Source organism: Sprattus sprattus (genome assembly GCF_963457725.1).
Source record: "Sprattus sprattus genome assembly, chromosome: 3".
NCBI lineage: Eukaryota > Metazoa > Chordata > Actinopteri > Clupeiformes > Clupeidae > Sprattus > Sprattus sprattus.
Window position 1 is genome coordinate 22,789,429 of NC_137922.1, and position 24,924 is coordinate 22,814,352.

Here is a 24,924-nt window from a genome sequence, read left to right on the forward strand (position 1 = left end):
CAGTGAAAGGGGCCCTGTGAAATCAAACAGGTAGCTTCAGTCAGAAGATGTCAGACATAATTGCCTTTGTTGTCTGTGAAAACGGAGAGTGTCATGTAAAAGTGAACTTGGGCTGAGATGTAAACATTATCATTTCTGTGTCCCTCCTCTGGCTCCCGAAGCACAATGGATTGATTAGCGGTGAGGTAAGGAAGAGAATAGTGGTGGCTTGTGACATGAGCAGGTTAGAATTACTGTGTTCGGGAGCACAATGCCGCTGCTAGCCTGCCGTTCATGAGCAATGACTGTCAAAGATGTCACTTGAAACAATGCACTCTTTCTCAACGCGTTTTTCTTTTCTTTCCCTTCCTCTGCCATTTGCACAACTTGTCAAAGTTCCTTTTTTCCTCCCTTCATGTCTTTCTTTAGTATTTTCTTTTTAACTTTTCAAAACTTCCATCATTCAGCCAACCTGTTACTTTATTTTCCTGATCAAGGCTGCAGGCATGCTGAAGTAAAGTTAACTAACCCTAGAGTGAGGCAGAGCTGGGGAGGGCAGGGAGAGTGTGTGTGCTCCTGTCACGTATGCCTGGTCGCTGGAGACGACTCTGGCCAGCCCGTGTGACTTAACAGCAAACAGCACAATGTATCGCTTTTGTGTGGGAGGTCACTATTACCCCCTACCCCCCACCCCCGTCTGTAACAGCAGCGGTTACAAAACAGCAATCTCTGCAGAGGCAGAGGCATGCGAGCGATAGGCCTTTTCACTGTGGCCACTAATAAACCTGGAGCCACTTCTTTTCCTGTTAAGCAATCAAGTGGAGCAGTTCACACCTACCAAACCCACAGTCAACAGTGAAGCTCCATGAGCTAGTTCACCTTTGTTTATTAGCTTCGCTCGCCCATATTACATTAAGCCCATTTAGCAACATTTAGTCGGTTGCGGGATGCAAGTTTTCTTTTTAGGTTGTTTTTTTTTGTCTGCTCATGTTTTTGTTTTTCTTGGTGGTGAAGTGCGATAGATGTTTTTCCACGGATGACCCTGCGATGAGATCACCTCCTGTCTGTGTCAAGATATTCACAACCCAGCGGTCTCTATTAATCTTCCACTCTCTCCTTTGTTATTCTACCCCTTCCTCTCCCTCTCTCTCTCTCACCTTTCTTCTCTCCACGTCTCCTCATTCATCCCAAGCCTCTAAATACACGGAGTCAGAAGAGTAAGGGGCTGCTGCTCGAACGTGGCCCTCTTAACTCTACGCAGCCCAGCGGAAGAGAAAGCGCTAGAAGGCATGTTTTGGGGGTGAAGAGAAAGGCCTTTTAAGAGCTGTCCAGCCTTAGATAATTTCATTCACTCCTCCAGCCTGCCGCGGCCTTTATTCACTTTCCGTGGCCCGGCTGAGGGTTTTCAGGAGGCGGGCTGATAGCTTCCCAGGCCTCTGGGGCCATTGTTGCCCGCCCCCGGCCTCGGCGAGGCCACCCTTAGAAAGCAGAGAGAGAAAAGGAGGTCTGTGGGCTCACCACTAAGAAATAGTTAAAGAATAGTTCAACCTCTGGATTTGGGGGCTGGCTGTGGGGTTTATATGTGGTGGGGGAGCAGGGAGGGGGGGGGGAGGAGGAGGTGGAATGGTCAGGTTGGGGTGGGGGGGGGGAGGTGGGTCAGCCTGGGGTTGAAAAAAATTGATAATAATGAAAGCACGCCACCAATTGTGGTCAAGGTATATATGGACCACACAGCGAGTCCAAATGTCTCACTTTCCCGTCGCCCTGCTTGTCTTCTCCCCCTCTCAGAGGGCATTACCCAGTCTGAACTTGCCTAAGCCCCTGTGCTCACACCTCCTCAAAAGGTTTTGTTTCCTTCGTCAATTGGTATTCAAACCAGGTCAGCGGAATCCGCTGGCCCGCGCTCTGCCGCCGTTTTCATTTTAATTTGCACCTGTTGTGCAGTTGTTCAGCAGGCAAGTGCAGGCCCGTGGATTAGGCTGAGATCATGTTATTAACAGATAGACGCAGTGTAATCTTTTTTGGTCCATACCACAGCCCTTCAAATCTTTTTTCTTTCTCCTTGTGATAATTTTTTTTGCCTTAAAAATAAAAAAAAAAACATATGTGGAAATCAGTCAAAGCGTATTTGCAAATGGGCTTGGTTCCTGTTATTGATGGAATACCAAGCAACCAAGACATCCAAGGCAGTGAGGTATAGCCTAGCATAAGATACACACTGGTGACTCGCTTTGTTGTGGATTTGGAAGTTAGCACGGACTTAGCTTGCAATAGCTTTAGTGTTTACACTGAGGCCTCAAAATGAACCTGAAAAATTCAAGAGTCAAGAGTCTCTGTTCTTTCTGCCCGTACAGAAAAAGAGAAGAAAGGAACGAGAATAAATTAAAAAAATTATAATTCCCATGATGTTTCAGCCTAAGTGCCTTTGGTGCCTGCTACAGGTTCTAGGGCGGTGAAACAGTCCTTGTTCTTGTATTTGTGGCTCTGCGTGATACCTTGTTGCTTTTATATGAGCCAATGCCGTATGTTTACTCCAGTAATTTTGCTCTTCACTTCCTCTATTGGACAATTTATGTGCCAGGGTGTGTGTGTGTGTGTGTGTGTGTGTGTGTGTGTGTGTGTGTGTGTGCGCGGGCCCGGAGAGCAGTGCACAGGCTGACTAATTCAGAAGCAGCCACCTTCAATTGAGTTCACAGCCCTTATTTACAGGCTGTCTATTTTGAGACAAGCTGCCATGTGTCTGGGACCAAGTGTCGCGGAATTAAACAGGCTGGGACTTGTGAGTTATTTTAATGTGGGTCTTGACTGCGCGACATTTTTTCCCCCTCCTCCTTCACCTAGGCTCTTCACAAAACAATCTGAACACAATCAGCGTCAGTGACAAAAGAAAAGAGATAGGGGCCTTGACATATTTGAAGTTACACCAGTTACTTGTCGAAGTTGAAGCACTCGCACCTTTGAAACTGAATTGTAATTGTGACCAAACTGAATGAATGAATTCCAGAATGAATCAATGAAATGATGGAAAGAAAGAATGAATGTTAATATGATTACCCTGAGTGCCATACCCCTCTCCTAAATCTGGACCTGAACCGTGGCGTGCGTAATTGTCAAAACTCCAGAGAATTCCAGGCACCAGTAGAATGCGTTTGATGTTTGCGTTGAGAAAAAAAGGTGCAGCTCGCTGGCATCCGTGGCAGTCGGTGGCCGTTGAGAATGATGCACTATTTTGGCAGGCCCGTGGGGCAGCTGGGAACACCCCAGGGTAGTTATAGTCCCGTGGTGGGGGTGTGCCCTCTGGAGCGTCCCGCGCTTGAATCAGTGCCCGGGGTGACAGGAGTGGGCATCGTGACCTCTTCCAGGGGGCCTTTAACCCCCGAAACGCTTCCAAGTCAGGCGTCTGTTCAGAGAGAGCATCGGTGGTCGCGAGCAATCTGGACTAACCTGTTTTTTTTTCTCTCTCTCCATCTCCCGCTCTCTTTCTCCCTCTATCTCTCTCCATCTCTTTTGTCTCCCTCTGTCTTTTTTCTCTCCTTCTCTCTCGCTCTATCTGTCTGTCTCTCTCTTGTCCTGCAGTCTTGAACTATGAGAACGTGGTGGAGACTGGTTCAGAGACGGAGGAGGACGACAAGCTGCTGGTGTCTGAGGAGGACGGCCTGCTGAACGGCGCAGCCAGCCCTTCCAGCGTGGCCAATCACGACGCCGGATCCCCACTGGCCGACCACACCCTGCTGACCAAGCACGACGATGACGACGATGACATGAGGGACAGCGGGGTCGACCACGTCTGGCACGAGAGCGACATGCTGCGAGCCTCAGTCGACGGTACTGGTGAGTTTTACGTACCCCCTCTCTCTTTCTCCTCTTACGCCTCTCCACCTCACCCATCACGTCATCTTCTCCCGCGCCACGGTCAGGATGTTTCGGGTGTGTGTGTGTGTCAGCAGCCATGAGATCATGGCCCGTCCCTTGCTGCCGTCCGCCATGAGAGCGCTAGCCACAGAACCCCTCCTGACATAATAGAGATGTGACAAGAGAGGCCAGAGTCAGGAGATGTTAACCTCAACCGTGACGCTGAATGCAATCGACGGAGCGGCCCTGTCTGCAGTCTAGTCTGCAGTTCACACAAATACCCACCACACCACACCTTGGCCATGTCCTTGGCATAATACACACACACGGGGGGAAACTAGGCCTCAGTCCTCTTCTCAAGCGGAAGCAGTCCTCATTGAACAAATCACAGCGAATTAGGTTCATCAATACCCGGACACCACCGCAGCATGACATGATGGCAAATGTCAGAGAGACACGGCACGTGGGCCCATGATGGATAAAAGCCACCTAAAATTATAATTACACCCGTTTTAGAGTTATGACTGCGGCTGCTGGCGGAGACGCTGTGCCTTCCTGACATCACCCAGCTTGCAGACACCTCCATTTGTAATTAAGTTAATACGAGCCAGGAGACACAACCCCCTCCACACACCCCCCCAAGTTTTGGTGACTTACTGTACATTTTTTCTCCAAGCATCATTGGTGAGAGAGGCCAAGTCATGGATGCTTGAAAGATAAATACTTTTAATTAGGGGCAGAGGATAACCATTAAAGGAAGCCAGACTGCCGCAAAAGTCATTAACAATCTTAAATGAAATTTTTATTTTTATGATAGCCATTTACATGTATAATAAGAGTCAATGATTCTTGCAGCCGTGTGACAGAAACAGAGTGTGGAGAGAACTCATGTAAGACACCCTATTTAAATGAGTCGGTGTTAGCTATTCATTTCTGCTAATGAACTAGCCGTGCAGAGTGCTGAAAGGGGGAATATTCAGGAGTCTAAAAATGTAATACGCTCCAAAAAAAATGCACATTTAGTAAAAGGAGCTTGACTTACAGGATATTGCCGTTAACACGTCCCCATAAAGAGATGTCAGTGTCTTATTTTTTCCAAACAGTGTTCAGAACAAACAGTGTTCAACAGATAGAAAGCAGCTCTGAGATTCACTCCTTGACAAACGCTGTATAAATCATCTCTCAAGTCTTTTTTTATTTATTTTTTTAAGACTATTGGTTGATTTGATAAAGGGAAAACAACAGTCCTGGTGCCTTTATGTCTGTAATTCCAAAGTGTTGCAACTCTGAGATAAAATGTTACCCATGTGACGAAATGTCTGCCATATTTCACCAGGGAGACGAAGGGAATCGTCTCCCTGAGCTTGTGGGCACCAAGTTTCTTCTTCTTCTTCTTCTTCTTCTTCTTCTTCTTCTTCTTCTTCTGCTTCTTCTTCTTCTCTCTCTCCCTCTCTCCCTATCTCTCTGTCTCTCTGTCTGTCTGTTTGTCTCTCTCCTGGTGCCTAACTGTCTACAATGATACCTCAGCACATAGCTTTACCCTGAGATAAGCCTGCCTGCCTGCCTCTCTCCTCTCCTCTCCTCTCCTCTCCTCTCCTCTCCCCTCTTCTCCTCTCCCCTCCTCTCCCTTCTTCTCCTCTCCTCTCCTCTCCTCTCTTCTCCTCTCCTCTCCTCTCCTCTCCTCTCCTCTCCTCTCCTCTCCTCTCCTCTCCTGTCTTGTCTTGGGCGCCCTGTGCAGAGGGTCCAGGTCTTGAGCCGAGGAGCAGAGAAGTGTTTCTTCCAGCGCCTTTCTTACCGGCACGGTGCGGCCACAATCACACTCCCCTCCCGTGTGCTCTGAGTCGTCCTTGACATTCTTTCATCTCACAATGGTGTGGACAGTGTGTGCTGGAAACCATGACATCATTATCACTGACAGAGATTTTAAATAAATCACCTGCATTCCTCCCTACCACCCCCACCCCCTACACACACGCACACACACACACGCACACACACACACACACACACTCTCCTCTCATTTTTCCCTCTCCGGACTGTTCAAGGATTTTCAAAGAAATAACAAGAAAGGAGAGCCGTCTTGTTTTCACTGCGTTCGGTTCCAGTGGTAACTTGGCCATAAAAAATGGAATGTTTTCAAAATAAACAGCATGGATGACTTTAAGTAAATAGGTAGAGTTATGGTGGGGGGAAAGGTATTCTGGACACCTCCAGGGTTGGGGCAGAAAGTCAAACAGTGTCCTGTCTAAGGTGCATACCTCTTTCACCCCCCCACCATCAGCCACCCACCCCAGCCCTCCCCTGCGCTTATACTAATGTTTGAGCTCTGATTTATCAGGTAGAGGCTCGCAGGGCAGACTGTCAACTCACCCCAACCTCTTAGACAATAAAACTCTCCCTTTTTTTCCAACCCAATACGGTTTGGCTCAGGGACCAAACACTGAAAGGGGAGAGTCTTTCTTTCACTCTTCCCTCTTTAAGGAGGCCACAGAGAGAGAGAGCGGGAATGAGAGAGTGAGAGAGGAGAGGAGAGGTGTAAGTGGTCTAAGCCTACCTCCTACTGGAGGCTCGCCCTCCTACCTGAACTGTTCAACTTCATTTAAATTTGAGCGGAACATACTCTGAGGCAGCAGAAGACTCCCGTAGGTAATTCCCAGCTCAAAAATAGTAGAGTCACTGAGTCACCCCAAAAATATCCAGTGAAATAGGATTACCTCAAGTGCCCAAATGAAAGAAAAAGAGGAAGCAAAAGAAGAAGAAGGGGGGGGGGATTACATTTTGGCTGCCATTTTACTGACCAGGAAGAGCAGGCTGAGAGAGTATATGTAGAGAGTTTATTAGCGTTCAGTGAACCGTACGGCCAAAGGCCTCACACACACCTCACTTTTACAACGATATTCACAACTGGGGTTTATCATTTTAGAGTTGTATGATGAACAGTAGTGGTTTGATGCCATTTTTGAGAAACAACAACACCTCAAACACACAGAGAGACAGACACACACACACACACACACACACATACACACACACACACACACACACACACACACACACACATATGCAAAAAAAAACTAAATGGCTGGCAAGTTTGTCTCCCTGTCAAGCTTCATTACAAGGGAAAGTTTAGGACTTTTCTTTCTTCCAAAAGAGCCCATGTTTTCTTCTCTAAAGCTAGTGCTTGTGCTTTTTATCTGTTTGCTGCAGAAGGGAAACCGCTTTCTCTTCAAGACTGGGCCACCGCAAGCCTTCACTTAATGATTGGAATGTTTCTAAGAAAGCATGAAAACAACAGTCTTTTTTTCCCCCGGTGTCCTTTGCCAGAAATGAAAAAATAGTTTTCCATAAATTAGACTTAAATGGCAAAAAAAATGATTTCATTTTTTGCCCTGTGAAGTAAAATGATGTGTCTTTCACATGTAGTGCCAATCATCATTCTCACTGAATATCATTACAACTTTCTAAAAACATTGTATGGATGCTGCATGTAATATGTCATTCTAGATTAAGCATACGACAAACTAATTTCCTACTTTTAAGACTGATTCAATTACTTTCCGAAACTCCGCATAAAATGCACATCATTTCTAGGATGAGTGAAATTGGAAGTGTACTATTTTACAGTGTCAAACAGCAGAAGAAGTCCATGTCACTGGAGGAGAAGGCTCCTTTTCTGCCTCTCCTGCAAGGTCAGGGGAAGCATGGATTCAACCCCAGGACACTTGTGACTCATAGTAGGGATCACGAGTAATCTGCGGACGATCAGACACAATAGTTATATTTATTATGAGGCCCTATCTTCGTGGAAGTACCTTGATTTCATTTCTAAAGACAGGACGGATGGGGACAGGGTGGGGAGGACTCCCCTAAGTTAATTGCCTCTGTCCCGCCAACAATGTCATGTGTGTCTACAGCATCTGCCGTATAATCCCCCCTGCATCCCCCCCCCAACCCCTGCCCCCACCCCACCCCCCCAAGCATCAGAAGATACCCCTTGTCCATTTACGGAAGCTGATAGGACTTGAGATAAACTGCGTGCAGTTATTTATGTGTCTTACCTACACTACGCTACGCTGCGCCAGCACTGAATGTATTGGCTGGGAGTAGACAGTGTGCATTAGGCTGATTGATGATGAAGACTGTAAAAGGTCAGTTGCAGAAAGGCACGCAGCAGAAACCACCCAGATGATGGAGGCCGGACAGAACAGAGCCGGGCCAGTGTGGTACCATAGTCAGAATGAGCCTAGCCAGTGTGGTACGATAGTCAGAATGAGCCTAGCCAGTGTGGTACCATAGTCAGAATCTGCCTGGCCAGTGTGGTACCATAGTCAGAATCTGCCTGGCCAGTGTGGTACCATAGTCAAAACAGAGCCTGGCCAGTCTGGTACCATAGTCAGAACAGAGCCTGGCCAGTGTGGTACCATAGTCAGCTGTGGTGTTATAGTGGTTATAGTGGCTTCATTCTTTTCCCTCCTCCTCCTCCTCCTTCTTCTCCTCCTCCTTCTCCTTCTTCTTCTCCTTCTTCATCCTCCTCCTCCTCCTCCTCCTCTCCACATCCTGGCCTCGGGGAGATGGGGGATGACAATGACGCCCTTTGTGCTCGTCTACTTTCTCCCCTCCTCTGATTGCTCAGGTGGACACTGTGTCTTGAATTAATCTCTCTGTTTTGCTCAGGGAGCAAGGGGCTGGTGGTAGGGTGTGTGTGTGTGTGTGTGTGTGTGTGTGTGTGTGTTTATGTGTTTATGTGTTTATGTGTGTGTCTGTGTGTGTGTGTGTGTGTGTGTGTGTGTGTGTGTGTGTGTGTGTGTGTGGATGTGGATATGTGTGAGGGGTGGGGGCAGCTGTTTTTTTCCTTCAATGCTTGTTGTCATGTTTAAGGTAAATAAGTCTCTGTCTGGTCCAGATGATAGCATTCATTAATACCCCCCCCCCACCCCTGTAAACAAAGGAACCGGCACACAGTGCACCACAGCAATCCTTTATTGCTCAGGACCTTAGTATGAGGGCGTCATTGTAAAGCACAGTCCTCTGCTGGGTGGTACGCTCTGGCACTGACTGACAACCCCCTCTCTCTCTTCTCTCCCCCCCCCCCCTCTCTCCTTCTCTCTGGCTATCCCTCTGTCTGTTTACCCACACAGATGAAATGAAAGATGACTTTGACACTATGGGACCTGACGCCACTCTTCAGACAGTTGGAAACGGTACAGGTAAGCAAGTTCACTCTTACAAAAAACACAGTGTGTGTGTGTGTGTGTGTGTGTGTGTGTGTGTGTGTGTGTGTGTGTGTGTGCGTGTGTGTGTGTGTTCGTGTGTGTGTGTGTGTGTGTGTGTGTGTGTGTGTGTGTGTGTGTGTGTCTGTTTATGGCCCGGTTCCCTTTTTGTTGTTGTTGTTACACTGGAACCAAACCCTACCTGCCATTTTTAATTAAGTAAATGACTCTGATTTCCACCCACAATCATCGTGGGCATTAAGTTCTCCTTCCATGATATCATCAGGGCAGCTCCTGATTGGCTGAAGCACAGTCCCGAGTAAACACGCAATGCCAAAATGTGAATCTTTCCCCTGATCTATAATTTTTGTAGGTACTGCCCGTCTTTTATGCTTGAGGGGGGGGGGGGGGTAGCCTTTCATGGAAATGTCTTTTCAAATGTTTCCGCTTCTAACATTAAGTCCATGGGAAAAGAATGTGGTTTAAACTACACTGGAAATGCAACATCAGATTGCAGTATGTCACGGTGCTCAAGAGATGAACGGTGGCAATGACTTCCCCCAGTCTCATTCATGTCATTCCACTTATTAACGGAAAGCTTGTTTCGTCTCTTTTTTTGCTCTTTTCACCCTTTTTTTTCTCTCTCTCTCTCTGTTTTTCACCGCCGAATGTCCTCATGGAAAGAGGGTGTTTTGGGGGGGGAGGTTTGTCTTTCGCGTAGCTCGTCTTTCGTGCTGCTCTTGCCGCCTAAATCACATTTCAGGTCAAAATCAAATTTGGCCTAAATTGAATTTGTTTAGTTCATGTACTCTTAAATCAGGCAACAATGAGAGGATTAGAGTATATTTATTTGTCCAAGTGCAAGTTGTAAATCCCACAATTAAATCATAGCGAGAATTTCCACTCTTGTGCTCACCATAACTGTGTTACATGACGCATAAACATCACACACACACACACACACACACACACACACACACACACACACACACACAGGTCATATAATGAAATTGTACAAAATGAGGTGGCCTAGTTTTACTGTTCCATGCCTGTGATTTAAAACATCCATTGGCACTTTGACATTTTCAAGACATTTTTGACAACAACACAATCCTCCACCTTGACCTTTTGCTAATCAGGCCATAAAATGTTTACTGTCTAACAAACTGCGAAACACAATTTACCTTTTCCTCATGCACCGTCTAATTAAAAGGCGGCTAATAAAATTAAATGTGATATTCTTTTTATAATTAGTGTTAATTTTTTTAATTTTTGTTTTGCCAAATGGACTGCCTAAATGGCTGGTCAAGTCAGGAGATGAGTCTGACAGAATAATGGCATCCTGTGTGAAATGTCCATAATGCAGTCTCTTAAAGTAAACTTGGCAGATGGCACGAAAAGGATGGGTTTTGGATTGTACATGTTGTGCACCAATAGAACCCTCTCACATCCTTGTTAATGAAGTCAATGTGTGTGTGTGTGTGTGTGTGTGTGTGTGTGTGTGCATGTGTGTGTTTCATTGGTTTGGTTTGCGATGAGACTCAGCTATCTCTCCTCAACAAAGCAAGGCCTCCCTGAAGGGATGAAACTGGAGAGCAAAACACAACACACTCAGTGAATCTACAGAAACACACAGGGATTTGCCTTAGTCAATACGCTTGTGTGTGTGTGTATGTAAGTGTGTGTGTTTGTGTCGGGGAGGCCCTGCTTTTTTCCCCTTCCTGCTGCAGGGTTTTTGCAGTTTGTCCTTTTTCATTTGCCCAACAGGGCACCCACACAGCCGCGGTCCAATCCGGCAGGCTCATTATCCCACACTCGCTGAATAAGACATCCAATACAGTTGTTTCACTGTATGTAAATAGAGAAGTCATCTAAAGGCTTAAAGTGTAATTTACTATTGGATCGCTGTGCGTCTCTGGATATCACAAATATTTAGAATTGAAATGTCTTTATCTAACGTGCGCTCATTTGGCTTTTTTGATTACCAAAATCAGAAGCGATGTAGGTAATCAAGGCAAACATGATTTCCTCGTGAGCTTTCGTTTGTCTGAGTGGTAATATGTTTCAACTAAAAAGGTTTAGCTGTGGTAGCTTCTCCACAATTCAAATGGCGCTCTCCTTAGATTAACTCATATTTCTTATTTTAGTGGCCATTAGGTGACAAGAGGGCACAGTAATTTAGACGTATCCTTACCCAACTACTACCTTAATGCTTTTCTTAGTTGTTTTTATCACATTTAGAGCTCTGTGTGTATCCGCCGCTGTCCCCTAACACTACATTTTTCAGGGCAAGGAAAAAATCCAATTCTCATCCTAACCCCCCTCTCCCTCTCCCTCTCTCCAATCCCTATCCTTCTCCCCTCTCTCCTCTCTTCCTCTTTTGCAGTTAAGAATGTTGATTGCACTTCAGACTTCGAGGAGTTCTTTGCCAAACGCAAGCTGGACGACCGCGAGAGCCACGTGGTCAGTATAGCCGAGTACCTCCAGCGTGGCGACACGGCCATCATTTACCCAGAAGCCCCAGAGGAGCTGTCCCGCCTGGGCACGCCCGAAGCCAACGGGCAGGAGGAGAATGGTAAGAATCCCTAGACGAAGGAGGGGGTGAACACACACACACACACACACACACACACACACACACACAGCCGTGACTTCAGTGACACAGGCAGCTGTTGGTCTCACAGATTTGCCGGATGCCTCCGTGTTTACCTACGAGCTCCTGGAGCAGCAGCTGCCAGTCCAGCCTGCAATCAGATAGGGCATCTCTCTCTCCCACTCTCTCTCTCTTTCTTTCTCGCTCCCTCCCTTTCTCTCTCCTCTATTTATTTTCCTCTCTCTGTCTTTGTCTCTCTCTCACTCTCTCTCTGCCTTTCTCTCCCTCCCTCTCTCCCATCTCTCTCTTTCTCTCCTCAGCCCCCCCCCCCCAGGGAGTTGGGATTGAGTTAGATTGGATCCACACAACATACTTCAAGAATGAGGAAAGTGTGGAAAATCTCAATGAGGAAACCACTTAAAAGGAATTAGGAAAGAGTGCTGGAAGAAGATGAGGAGAGGAAAAAAACAAGCCAGACACATGCAGATTCCCAGATTTGATTGATATTTCTCAGTCCAATCAACTAAGAAATGCAAAATCTTTCATAAAACTGAAGGAATATGTTTTATATCTAACTGACCCAAAATTGACCTTATGGGTCGATTTGACCAGTTAGTAATGTGAGATGAAGTCAAGCCCAAATTCATATAGACTCTTTAAGTAGGCCATTTCCTTGGCTCACTTTAATGTCATGGGTATACAGTATATATGGGCGTGTGCACTGTACCTGTCAGTGTGCATTTGTGTGTTCACAGTGTGTCTGTTTATGCCTGCGTTCATGGTGCTGTGTGTGTCTGTGTCTGTGTGCTCATCCATGTGTAAGAGTGTGTGTGTGTGTGCGTGTGTTCTTGTGGGCATGGGTGGCAGGCTCTAACGATGGCACTCGGTGAAGCAGATTGCAGAGATACCTCCCATACCATTCCGGGCAGTTCGCCCGTTAGCTGCCATTGATTTGCCTGACCTTTTGGCTCTCTCTCCCTCCCTCCTTCCCTCCCTCCCTCCTTCCCTCTCGCTCTCTCCCTCCCTTCCTCCCTCTCACCTCCTTCCCTCCCTCTCCCTCTGGCTGTGTCCCTCCCGTACAGACTTACCACCTGGAACTCCAGATGCTTTCGCGCAACTGCTGACCTGCCCCTACTGCGACCGGGGCTACAAGCGCTTGACATCGCTTAAGGAGCACATCAAGTACCGCCATGAGAAGAACGAGGAGAACTTTGCCTGCCCTCTGTGCAACTACACGTTTGCTTACCGCACCCAGCTCGAGCGGCATATGGCCACGCACAAGCCAGGACGAGATCAGGTGAGAGTCACTTATTTATTTATTTATTGTGCTGTGTTTTTTTTTTTTTTAGTATTATTATTAAAGGCTGCTTCCTCGCTCTTGTGGTCCTTGTCTATAGCTCTTGTTCCCTTTACTTTATACTTAATGCTCTGTAGTCCCTCAGAGGAAAGATATCATTCTGATTGGCAATCAGTATTAATTTTTCATGGCATTTTGAAGATGCAGATCTTTTTAATGGTAATAGCTCTAATTGAGGTCCCTAAATGGTTTTTTGATGGCCTCCCTTGATATGGTTTTGCAGTCTTGTGTTCACGAAAGACTGATTGTGTTAATTTCCAATTTAGACATTTTATCTATCTATTTAACTTCAATTCATATGAAATCTTTTATGTTCTTTAAAATAATCCCTGCCGCGTAGATACGTTAAATAGAGCCGATATGCACTCCTGTTTGATACCTGTATACAAAGTGGAATACATGAGTAAACGTGACACACACACACACACACACACACACACACATACCATGTATATAAATAGATACATATGTTATCATAGACATACTCCATGTTAGAAATCAAAAAAACACAAGCATCCCATATTCCCCTGTATTTCTATTCTGTTTTTTATTCTTCCCTTAAATGTTTTTGTAGTCAATCAAAGGCCATTAGAAAGCACACTCTTTTTTCATCAACATGATGTAGTGTTATGCCAATCACCAGCTCTCACCTGGTACAACACGCTGACATTGCCCCTGACAGATGGCCTATTCTAGTCCTGTACGCCTCTAATCTCCACATTATTCCCTATTTGTTGTCTCCATCATCTTGAAAGACTGTACTGATGAAAGGTCCCTTGTGCTTCCCCTGCACATTAGTGCTTTAAATCAGACTATATTGAAGTCAGCTGCACGTGACCATTTGACTGGCGTTGAGCCTCAGGATATCCACAGTTGACCTTTCTCTTCTTGCGTGCCTCATATGAATGTTACATGCTGGAACTCTTCCTTATTCACCACTTCATACGTGGGACCCATTTTTTTTTTTCATATTAATTTAACTAAAAAAAGGTTCAGTGTTAGGTTATATAATCTTTTGTATCTTGTATCTCTGCTCGCCGTGGTCTATTTATAACAGATACTCTAAATGAGTCTTCACCATTTAAGATGAAATATCTTGCCAATCGAATATAAACAGAAAGAAATCTGCCAGAGCCCCCCCCCCCCTTACACACACATACACATACACAAACCCTCGTACATATACACAGCATTCCTAACCATCTCTTGAGTCATGCAGGGCAAACTAGGTCATAAAAAAACACCCATCATTTTCGAATGCCATTCACAATTAGCCGAGGCGTGCTATTGTATCATGTTAGCAGTGGCACATCTAAACTTAAGCGCCATCCTCAGAGTTAAAACTGACGCGTAAAAGGAACGGGCAATGGGGATGTGTGTTTTTTTTTATGGCGATGGCGGTGGTGGTGGGGGGGGATGTTGAGGTGGGCACTTAGCAGCTGTTGCTGTTTGTTTATGCAACTCAGCAACAAGCGAACGGCGGGGTCCCTGGTCCCTTGCTGGTCCCTCGCTGGTCCCTGGCTGGCGCTGGGGCGTCCGCCGCGGCTCCTGCTTGATCTCTGAAGGTTGCTGCTGTTTGAACAATCCTCCCTGTGTCCCGCGTAATGCCATCTGTCTCCCCAGGAATGTAGGCAGAGTCAGCACACCCCAGCAGTTGTCAGCCTGGATCAGGGAACTGCTTCTCTCTCTCTCTCTCTCCCTCTTTATTTTCCCTATCTTTCTCTCTCTCTCTCTCTCTCTCGCTGTCTCTCGCGCGTGCGTGCTCACTCTCTCGTTCCGCGTGCCGAGATCTTTTGTATTTCCTAACCGTTTAACATGCTCACCTCCCACTCTGCATTAATTGTGCAAGCCTGGTGCGCCCCCCATTTACACGCACACGCCCGTTATTGTTGCTGTTATTACTATTATATTATGATTCGCTCCTTTGAATTGCAAATTCGCATGGGGCCTCGGTGTTTGTTTACCTTTGAACAGCAAATCAAGGCCCTGCCTATTTGGTGTATATTCAGATTATTAAAGGAGGTATATGATGGTTTAAATGGTCTAGAAATTCTCCCATCAATTAGGAACATTTGTGATATTTATTTCTGCATACGTTCTTGAGTAATTAAGGTCACACCCAGGTGTGCATAGAGACAGGATTATAAAATATTCAGAATCTCTCACCAGCGATTGCTCTAAATGAATAAAGTAGATCAGATTGCTGCCTCTAATGAGGGAAAACTCTTTAAAATAGGACCTTTTTTATTTAATTAATTATTTCTATTTTTCTGAACTGCTCTGCCAAACTACAGACAAGCTTGCCTGGCTTCTTTGCCAGGAAATTAAAAGGTACGAGCTTCCCTCTCTCATCGCGGCCTCAATTCTGCTCAGCAGAGTTGGAAGTAGAAAGACAAGATGCTGCGACGCAACTCGAGCCATTTGGCTTGTCAGGCGGCAGCTGATTGTGATTATTTACTGAACTCTTTGCCTGCTCTGTTTGACTTAAGCTTACACACGCATCCTTCTCTTCCGCAGCACCAACTGCTGAACCAGGGGGCTGGCAACCGCAAGTTCAAATGCACGGAGTGTGGCAAGGCCTTCAAATACAAGCACCATCTGAAGGAGCACCTGCGGATTCACAGTGGTGAGTAGTGCACAGGCTCGCTCAACTCCTTTTGAATATTCATTACCGCTTTCATTCAGGATTGTTGGGAACTTCACAGGGTGCACAAAGAAATCGATTGTCTTTCTTTTATTTCCTCTTTCTGTGGAACACTTGCTCTACTTTGTTGGCCTCCTTTAATCAGTCAAATTAACTAATAATCACATGAACCTCATGGCGTTCATTTGCTGTTATGCTTTGGACATTTGCTCAAGTTGTTAAAAAAAAAAAAAAAACTATAATATCGTATTTTGAATCAGTTAAATATTTTATTTAGATGATTTTATATTAATACACGTTTTGACTTTTTCTCTTTCTTCAGGTGAAAAACCGTACGAATGCCCAAACTGCAAGAAGCGCTTCTCTCACTCGGGCTCCTACAGCTCTCATATCAGCAGCAAGAAATGCATCGGCCTGATCACGGTCAACGGCAGGATGCGCAACAACATGAAGGCGGGCTCCTCGCCCACCTCCGCCTCCTCCTCCCCCACCAACAGCGCCATCACCCAGCTGCGACACAAGCTGGAGAACGGCAAGCCACTGGGCCTCCAGGACCAGTCCAACCACATGAACATCAAGACAGAACCACTGGACTTCAACGACTACAAGATGATGATGGCCTCGCACGGCTTCGGCGGACCCAGCCCCTTCATGAACGGAGGGATGGGGGGCGGGAGCCCGCTGGGGGTCCACAACTCGGCCCAGAGCCCGATGCAGCACCTGGGAATGAGCATGGAGGCGCAGCTGCTTGGCTTCCCCCACCTGGGGAACAACCTGAGCGAGGTGCAGAAGGTGCTCCAGATTGTCGACAACACTGTGTGCAGGCAGAAGATGGACTGCAAACCTGAGGACATCTCCAAGCTGAAGGCGTACATGAAGGACCTCAGCGCCCAGATGGAGGAACAGAAGCAGTCGCTGGCTTCTGCCGGTGCCCAGCAGGGGGGCCTGCCGCTGGTCAACCACAACGGGGCCACTAAAAGCATCATCGATTACACGTTGGAGAAGGTGAACGAAGCCAAAGCTTGCCTCCAGAGCTTGACGACAGACTCAAAGAGACAATTTAGCAATATCAAAAAGGAGAAATCGAATCACGCGGTAGACTTAGGTACAGAAGAGAAGAAGCATTGCGAGAACAACCTGATGTTTACACAGTTCTCTTGCCAATACTGCAAAGAGGCCTTCCAAGGTCCTATACCTCTGCATCAGCACGAGCGATACATGTGCAAGATGAACGAGGAGATCAAGGCGGTCCTCCAGCCCAGTGAGAACCTGACATCCAACAAGCAAGGGATGTTTGCAGAGAAGCACGCTTTGCTGCTCTCCTCCATCATCTCAGAGAAGGCCATGGCCACAGGACCCATCAATCCATACAAGGACCACATGTCTGTTCTCAAGGCATACTTCGCCATGAACACAGAGCCGAACTCCGAGGAGCTTCTGAAGATCTCCATCGCCGTCGGTCTCCCTCAGGAATTTGTGAAGGAGTGGTTTGAGCAAAGGAAAATGTACCAGTACGGCAATGCCAGGACATCTCCCTTGGACAGAGGGAACATGGAGGTGGGTCTGCCCCCTACTAACCACACCCTGATTAAAGACTCCATGGCCGCCAGGTCCCCAGTGTCCCTGGTCAAGCACCCCGACCATATCACTTCACCCTCACCAGCGGAGTTCCACAACAACTTCAACAATTGTGACACTCCCCTCAGGCTTTCTAAAACCGCCCAGTTTACCGGAACCAAACAGATGGCGGAGAAGTTGAACCACTCCAGGAGCAACACTCCATCCCCCTTGAACCTCTCTTCCGCGTCTTCAAAAAACTCCCACAGCAGCTCGTACACGCCAAACAGCTTCACGTCCGAGGACCTTCAGGCTGAGCCACTGGACCTATCACTGCCAAGACTAATGAGGGAATCCAAGCACGTCCTGTCCATGAAAAGCCAACACAAACCCAACAGCGTCCCCATCGACCACAACAATATCTCCTCCCCACGAGAGCACTTCGAAGAGCCCTTGAACTTGGCTTACCTGTCCAAGAAGGACTTTGCTAGCTCCAACGGCAACGGCAACAACAACGGCAACCTTGACAAAAGCACTAGCCACATGTTTGCCATGAACCCTTTCAGTGCCAAACCTATGTACACATCCCTACCGCCACAGAGTGCGTTTCCACCACCCACCTTCATGCCCCCGGTCCAGGCCAGCATACCAGGCCTGAGGCCGTACCCAGGGCTCGATCAGATGGGGTTCCTTCCACACATGGCCTACACTTACGCCGCAGGGGCTGCCACCTTTGCTGAGATGCAGCAGAGACGAAAGTACCAGCGAAAGCAAGGTTTCCAGGTAAATAAGCCAGCGGCACTTTAATAGCCTCAAAGTCTTGTTTTTTTCCATATCTGTTTTTCTTTCCCTCCTCCCTCTTATTTCTGGTGTCTCAGAAAGGATCTGTTCATTCGACTCGCTAATTAAAAGGTACTCAGAGTCTGAAATGAGGGCTCACCTGGAGCCCGTTGAAGCCGCAAAGCCTCGGAGATAAACAGCTGCGGAACGAGCCCAGAGTGGCTAGGCTTCCCAGCACGCGTCATTAGTACTATCAGCGTGTAATGGCTGTTTTAGAGGTTATGATGTGCGATTCGCCTGCTCACTTGCTTACTGCCTGGCAGACTTCAGTGCGGAGCGCAGGCTGCATCTCAATGCCAGCTGCTCCATCCTTTCTTCCAGGACGGAGCTGCATCTGTTTGTCTGAATCAATGTGCTCCATCCCCAGTATGGTTCATCTCAGGTGTTTTCAAAGCAGCTCCAAAGCAGTCAAGTAGCTGGCAGCAATGGCAGAGCAGCCCTTAGACAGCCCCTTCATAAAGGGGGGTTAACTTGTCTGCTCTCATGACTCTTTGACACTTCTGGAAGCTTCTTTTTTTTTTTAAAGAAAAGAGTGAGAGAAAAGCCAAAATGAGTTCCAACATGGCAATGAATAATGCACAGACCCTATGTTCATTATGGCTCAGTGCTGTGGGCTGTTTAACATAGAGGGAACCATTTTGATAAAAAAGTATTAATAATGTTTCCTATTCTAAGTTATTAAATTAGATTTTAAAAATACAGCTAAGGGCATTTAGCTCAAATTGATTGCAGAATGATAGTGCTCTGTTCTTAAAAGCCAGTGTAGCAATGTCTCCAGAATCATTGTGAGGGCACTACTGGTGCCTCTAATGAGGGCATCGCTGCTGCTCAATTTTGGTCATTTAGTGCACCTCTTGATTTAATCATTATGAGTTGGAAATTAGAAGACTGTGGCAATATGCCCCGCAAAGGCTTTCTCTTATTATTATGACCTTCTAATGTAATAATATTTTCTCCCCATTAATTTAAGTTTAAGCCTATCGGGTTAATCTTCCCTATAAAAGAAGAACAGATAAATATAGCATTAAGGTCCTTTCATGTATAAAATTAAAGCAAATTTGAATGCAAATATATGGAATACAGTCTTATTAATCATTATTCAGAATAAGACCTCATCGGTAATATCCTGCCTTTCTTATATATTTCACAGTTGCAAACATTTCACATTGTGTGTAAGGGGCTTTTTTCCTTCTTCCCTGTAATTACTCTTTTTTGTGTGTGAATATTCTTTTGAAACGAAAGAATTCTCCTTGAGCTCAAATTACAAAAAAAATCTTTGAAGGCTCCAGATGAGATGTTCGTTAGCAGGTCACAGGGAGCTATGCTTAAGTTCTCAATCAAACAGCAGAAGGTGACTATATTTAGGTGACAGGTGTGGCTGGCTTAACCCCCCTCCCTCCTCTCTCTTCTTGCTTCTTCTATAGGGGGAGCTGCTTGACGGAACAGCAGAATATCTGTCAGGCCTGGATGACATGACAGACTCAGACTCCTGTCTGTCCCGGAGGAAGATTAAGAAGACAGAAAGTGGTATGTACGCGTGTGACTTGTGCGACAAAACATTCCAGAAGAGCAGTTCCCTCCTAAGACACAAATATGAGCACACAGGTATATACTGTTCTAGACACTTATTTTACCCCATGCTTTCCTTCATGTTTTTGTGTTACTAAACCCTTTACATTTTTTTCTCTTGCTTGCTCCTTTATTTTCTCCCGCTGTTGATTTTTATTTCAGTTGGATGTAAAAACCTAAAAAACTAAACAAAAAACTAACATGTTTCTTTCCCATTGACAGGGTTACTGCACGATTGATTAAATTAATCTAGTATTAGATTTCGATACATAACAAAATTACATAGACTGAAATTATTTTGTTTGGCAAGATTGGCAACACATTCATATAATTTACAGCCATTCTGCCCAGCATTTCAAGGATGGTATATCATCCAAGTCTTTTGAGGGGAGAAAGAAACATCACATTTTAGACTTAACACAGATGTGTAAATGTTTGATATGCATTTTTTTTCATTGCATCCGTTGCCAAATGTTTGGCAAGACGCATGCTGGTGTGATTGCCTTGTGGTCTTAATTGGTTAGTTGATCCACTTCATGAGTTCTGTCACCCCTCGCCAACCTGGGAAACCCCCTCCAGCGTAGTGCATCATTACCAGTGGCTAGAGGAAACTCTGACCTCAGTGTATTTCCCCAGGCCTCAAATGAGTCTGCCATCACTGGAAACCAGTCTCTGGTTTGGTATAACTTACCAGTGTCTTCGGCTAACGTGACTGCAACGAGGCGTCATGACCTCTTTTCTTAGTTTCTCTCTTTCACTTGGTTGCATCACTCTCTTACCAGCTCTTCTTTCTCAGCTTGGTGTAGCAGTGGCATTCAGGCGATGGGGTCTGTGGCATGAGTAGTTTGCTGGTAGTGGGAGGAGGGCGAGTAGGCCTGACATCAAGCATGGCAGCTATGGAAGGTGTCAACTGGCATTCCGAGACTATTTGTGGCCAGGAATTAGCCAGATGTGCTAGCATATGTGTAGCGAGCTTGTAAAGCCCCGTCACGAGCTGTTTGAAATGCCAAAAGGGAAACTCCCGTCTTATGATTTGTATCTGATTGGCCTCTATATTTCCGGCTTTGCTGAGTTGTAGTGAATCCAAGGTTAGGCGTGGGGGGTGGCATAGAATGGTTATAAAGGGAGAGCTATGCGGGGGGGGGGGGGGGGGGCTTTGACTTTTATTTAGCATCGTGAGGCATGACGTAATGAAGTCTCTAGCCGTCGATGCTCTCAGCTTCTGTTTCATGCTGCTTACTGTGGCACCCTGGGTTCCCAGACTAGCATGTTAAACCACACCAAAACCTGAGATGCTCCCATAGAAACCACAGAAACATTTTTGTTATTATTTCTGTCTCTTTTTTCATAAGAAAGAATTTCATTACATTTGGAGACTCACACTAGCCTAAAAAGGCTCCAGCTCCATTTCATGTTTTATTTGTTTATTTCTCTGCAGCAGCTTTCCGTTTGTTTGTTTGTTTGGTTTGCAATGGTTTATTTCTGTTGCATCTGTCCAGTGTGGTGCTTATACAGAAAATAAGTGTTTGTGATTCTGTTTCTCTTTAGGAGGGAAGTTTGTAATGTAAACACAGGGGTGCTAGCAATGTGCCTTATTAGTACATTTAAAGCAATATCAGTTCAATGTCAGTTCTTAGATTATTATATTATATGATATGATATTAATCAGTTGTGTTCACATTAATACTTGATACTTTTAATTGTACTTGCATGATTTGTTTGCATAAAGTTGAGAATTTTGAACTAATCCCCCATTTCTCCTGTTGTTTATGTCTCTGTCTCTGCAGGTAAACGACCACACCAGTGTCAAATCTGCAAGAAAGCATTCAAACACAAGCACCACCTGATCGAACATTCGAGACTGCACTCGGGCGAGAAGCCCTACCAGTGCGACAAATGCGGCAAGCGCTTCTCGCACTCGGGCTCCTACTCGCAGCACATGAACCACCGCTACTCTTACTGCAAGCGGGAGGCCGAGGAGCGGGAGGCGGCCGAGCGGGAGGCCAGGGAGAAGGGCCACCTGGAGCCCACGGAGCTGCTCATGAACCGGGCCTACTTGCAGGGCATCACCCCTCAGGGCTACCCTGACCTGGAGGATCGGGACAGGGAGCGGGAACGGGAGCGGGAGCGGGAACGGGACGCCCTCCTGCGGGAGAGCATGAACGGAGGCATTAGAGAACGGCCGAAGGAAGTCGACGGAACGTACGCGAAGATCGGAAGGCGAGAGGACGAGTTTGAGGAGGAAGAGGAAGAGAGCGAGAACAAGAGCATGGACACGGATCCAGACACGTTGAGGGACGAGGAAGAGAACGGAGAGCACTCCATGGACGACAGTTCGGTTGACGGGAAAACAGAAACCAAATCTGATCACGAGGACAACATGGAGGACGGCATGTAATAAAACTACTGCATTCAAAAGCTTCCCATGTCTTTCCCCCCACCTCATTCTGTTCTGATCATTATTATTTTTTATTTTCCAAGAACCTGCTTGATTTTATTTCAAAACACGCTGCTGTGTTGAGGCTGTACATGCACGTGCCTGAAGCTTCTGGGAAGCTTGTATTGAAGGACTCAAAAAGGGGGAGGGTGGCAAATATGCCCTCACACACTGATCAGACGTCAGAACTAGGTGGGCGTGGGGGTGGGAAGGGAGTTGTGTAAGAAGCTGCATTATGCAAAAAGAATAAAAAAAATGAATAAATAAAATACATTTTAAAAGTTGTACAGTATTAAGGCCTAAAACTATGTGCGGTGCTAACATCCTAAAAAAAACCTGTGTTCCATAGTATTTATAGCACAAACTAGTAACTTGTACAAATTGCACTCTGCTTCTATAATCACTTCTAAAATAATAAAAAATTATTGCCTATGTATATTTATACAGTGTTGAGAAAAAAAAAGAATCTGTGGTTTCCCCACTACAGTCATCAGTATTGTTACTTATCTTTGACTTAATATGTTGTCTATGGTTTTGCCCTGTCGTCTGGCCAGTTAGCCACACACGTAGGCCTCAGTATTTCTTTATGTGAAGGAACTTCCCACATACCTGCGTGGTTTCAAGGTATTGAAGTCTTAACTAGACGGTGTCGAGAAAGTGGAATGGGCTGGAGACTAAATGAAGGACAAAAGATGTGAACAAAGAAGGAGAAAGCCTTTGTAAGGTGTTTTTATTAAAAAGCCTTATATGCAAACCTTTTAATCTGTGTGTTTTCTGCAAGTGCCATCCTTGTATAGAGTAAAAGGAAGGTGACCTGTGTTACCTTTTTCACCAGCTTCAGTATTAAAAAAGAGAAATAGTCCACCCTATTCTTTGGAGAACCCATAACAGTATTAGAAGAATAGGTCACGGTTCCTTAGTTTACATATGTTTGTGCAATTTTCTGTATTTTTTTCCTTAACTTTTTGTCAGTATTACACCAAACCATTTGCAACAACAATTTGCATTCATTTTATTTGTAGGTTAAATAACATTTATTTATGTGGCCCATTTTGTATTTCCTCATTTTATTTATTTCATACTGTAGTGTACAGTATTATAGTTCTTCGATATATAGATATATTTTAGTAAAAAGGAACATGGCGTTGATCATTGAGGCAAATTTTACGTAAAGAGAGCATTTATTGTGTTTTGAAACATTAATTGTGAAATGCGAATTTTCAACTTATTATTTTGTTTTGTTTCTTTTATTTTCCAGTTACTGGAAATTCCAAATTTGGGAACTTTTGATACAATATTGTGAAAACACTGTATTTTCGACTGAAAAAAAAATTCCACTTTCTTCATCTTGTTTTTTTAGCTAAAAAAAATGAAGAGGGACTGTTAAAATACAATGTATGATACCATGACAGAAAAAAAGAATCTTTCCTGAAATGTCTTTGTAAAAGTATTATTGAATTTTTAATTTGTAATTTCTCTTGGACATGACCATGCTCGAATAAAAGTAGCCAAATTAAAGAACAAAAATTGCCTGCTCTCTTTCATTCCTGCCTGCAATCTCAATACATTTACATTTCACATTTAGTCATTGAGCAGACACTTTTGTCCAAAGCGACGTACAAGGGAGAGAACAATCAAGCTAAGAACAATAAAACCTGGTGTAACAATAAATACTGCTTTAGAAAGAAAAAGAAGTGCAGGACAGTCACTGCTTAAGTGCAAGTTAAGCCAAAGTGCCAGTTAAGAAGGGAGGTGCTCTCTGAAGAGTTGGGTCTTCAAGAGCTTCTAGAGAGGGACGCCCCTGCTCTGGTAGTGCTAGGCAGGTCGTTCCACCAACGTGGAACTACAACTGAGAGTAGTCTAGAATCAATATATAATAGTAATGCTCAGTTTGGATAAGAATGATGGTTTGATGAGACCAAAGTGCTATTTCCTCAAACTGTCCATTGATGCAGAGTAGTATCAAGATCAGTCTGTTCAACTCACTGAAAAGCCAGATCTGCTCCCATGTATTTCAGACAAGCCTGTCGACAGAAAATAAGATTGGCAAGAAAAGCACAATGCAGGCTTATCGAGAAGGAGAGGTAGAGACCTGTTGAGCACTTGTCATAAGAAGGAAACCTGTGATGAAGGCTACTCCAGTGTGAAAGAGCTTATAGCCATTAAACACTCTCTCGTTGCATGCATATTAAAAGCAACATCAAAAGACGGAGATGAAAAGGAAGGGGTTGTGCAATGCCAAACATAGAACATGCTTTGCATATTTCAATTTTTTATATTGATCCTCGTGCCATCTGATCATCCTGCATGAAGACAAGACAGAATAAAGATTGCCTTCTGACGGAAAGTACTGGAAGTGTAAACTTATCATCAGTAAGAAACGGGTCACAGAATACCAATGACACAAATAACACAGACACCTACACACATATACAAAGATGATAAGACGTGAAAATTTGGGAGTGAATCACGTCCAAATATTCTCCTTTTCTCCGGTTCACTTTGTATTTGCTTATAAAAACTAGTTTGTATTTGTTTATATAAAACTAGTTCCCAATGACTCACAGATGTACTGCTCCTAGCCCCGCCAGCTGACATGACCTCATAGCTCCTACTAGTCCTGCCATGACTGAGTTTCCATGCGTTTCATCCGTGTTTTAAGCGGTAAAGACAATGCCTAGTTTAGCGTGGTTCCAAATGAGCTGTGAAGGGGAGCTCCTCACCATGAAGATCATTGACTGAATGATGGAGACTCATCCCCCCTCATCCCACAGCAGGGCCCGGCACTACCTTCATGTCAGGTTCATAGCAAATTATGATTCTTGCCCTGCATCCAAGAAGAACATTTGAATGGCGGTGAAACCGTTCTGGCCCTCTTGTGCTGCA

General features: G+C 45.3%; 1 protein-coding gene across 2 annotated transcripts in view; it reads left to right on the forward strand.

The window, feature by feature from the left end:
* zeb2b (zinc finger E-box binding homeobox 2b) overlaps positions 1-23,542 on the forward strand; it is a 76,601-nt gene extending 53,059 nt beyond the window's left edge. The window contains exons 3-10 of one of the 2 annotated variants that reach the window (XM_080833975.1): positions 3,556-3,810; positions 8,970-9,038; positions 11,428-11,616; positions 12,717-12,931; positions 15,509-15,617; positions 15,958-17,975; positions 19,457-19,637; positions 21,389-23,542. In XM_080833975.1, the coding sequence (XP_080690101.1) occupies positions 3,556-3,810; positions 8,970-9,038; positions 11,428-11,616; positions 12,717-12,931; positions 15,509-15,617; positions 15,958-17,975; positions 19,457-19,637; positions 21,389-21,999 (3,647 nt within the window). In that variant the 3' untranslated portion in view covers positions 22,000-23,542. Of the gene's footprint in view, positions 1-3,551; positions 3,811-8,969; positions 9,039-11,427; positions 11,617-12,716; positions 12,932-15,508; positions 15,618-15,957; positions 17,976-19,456; positions 19,638-21,388 lie in introns of both variants that reach the window. The other variant, XM_080833974.1, reaches the window with a different exon arrangement.
* The last annotated feature ends 1,382 nt before the right edge of the window (positions 23,543-24,924 follow it).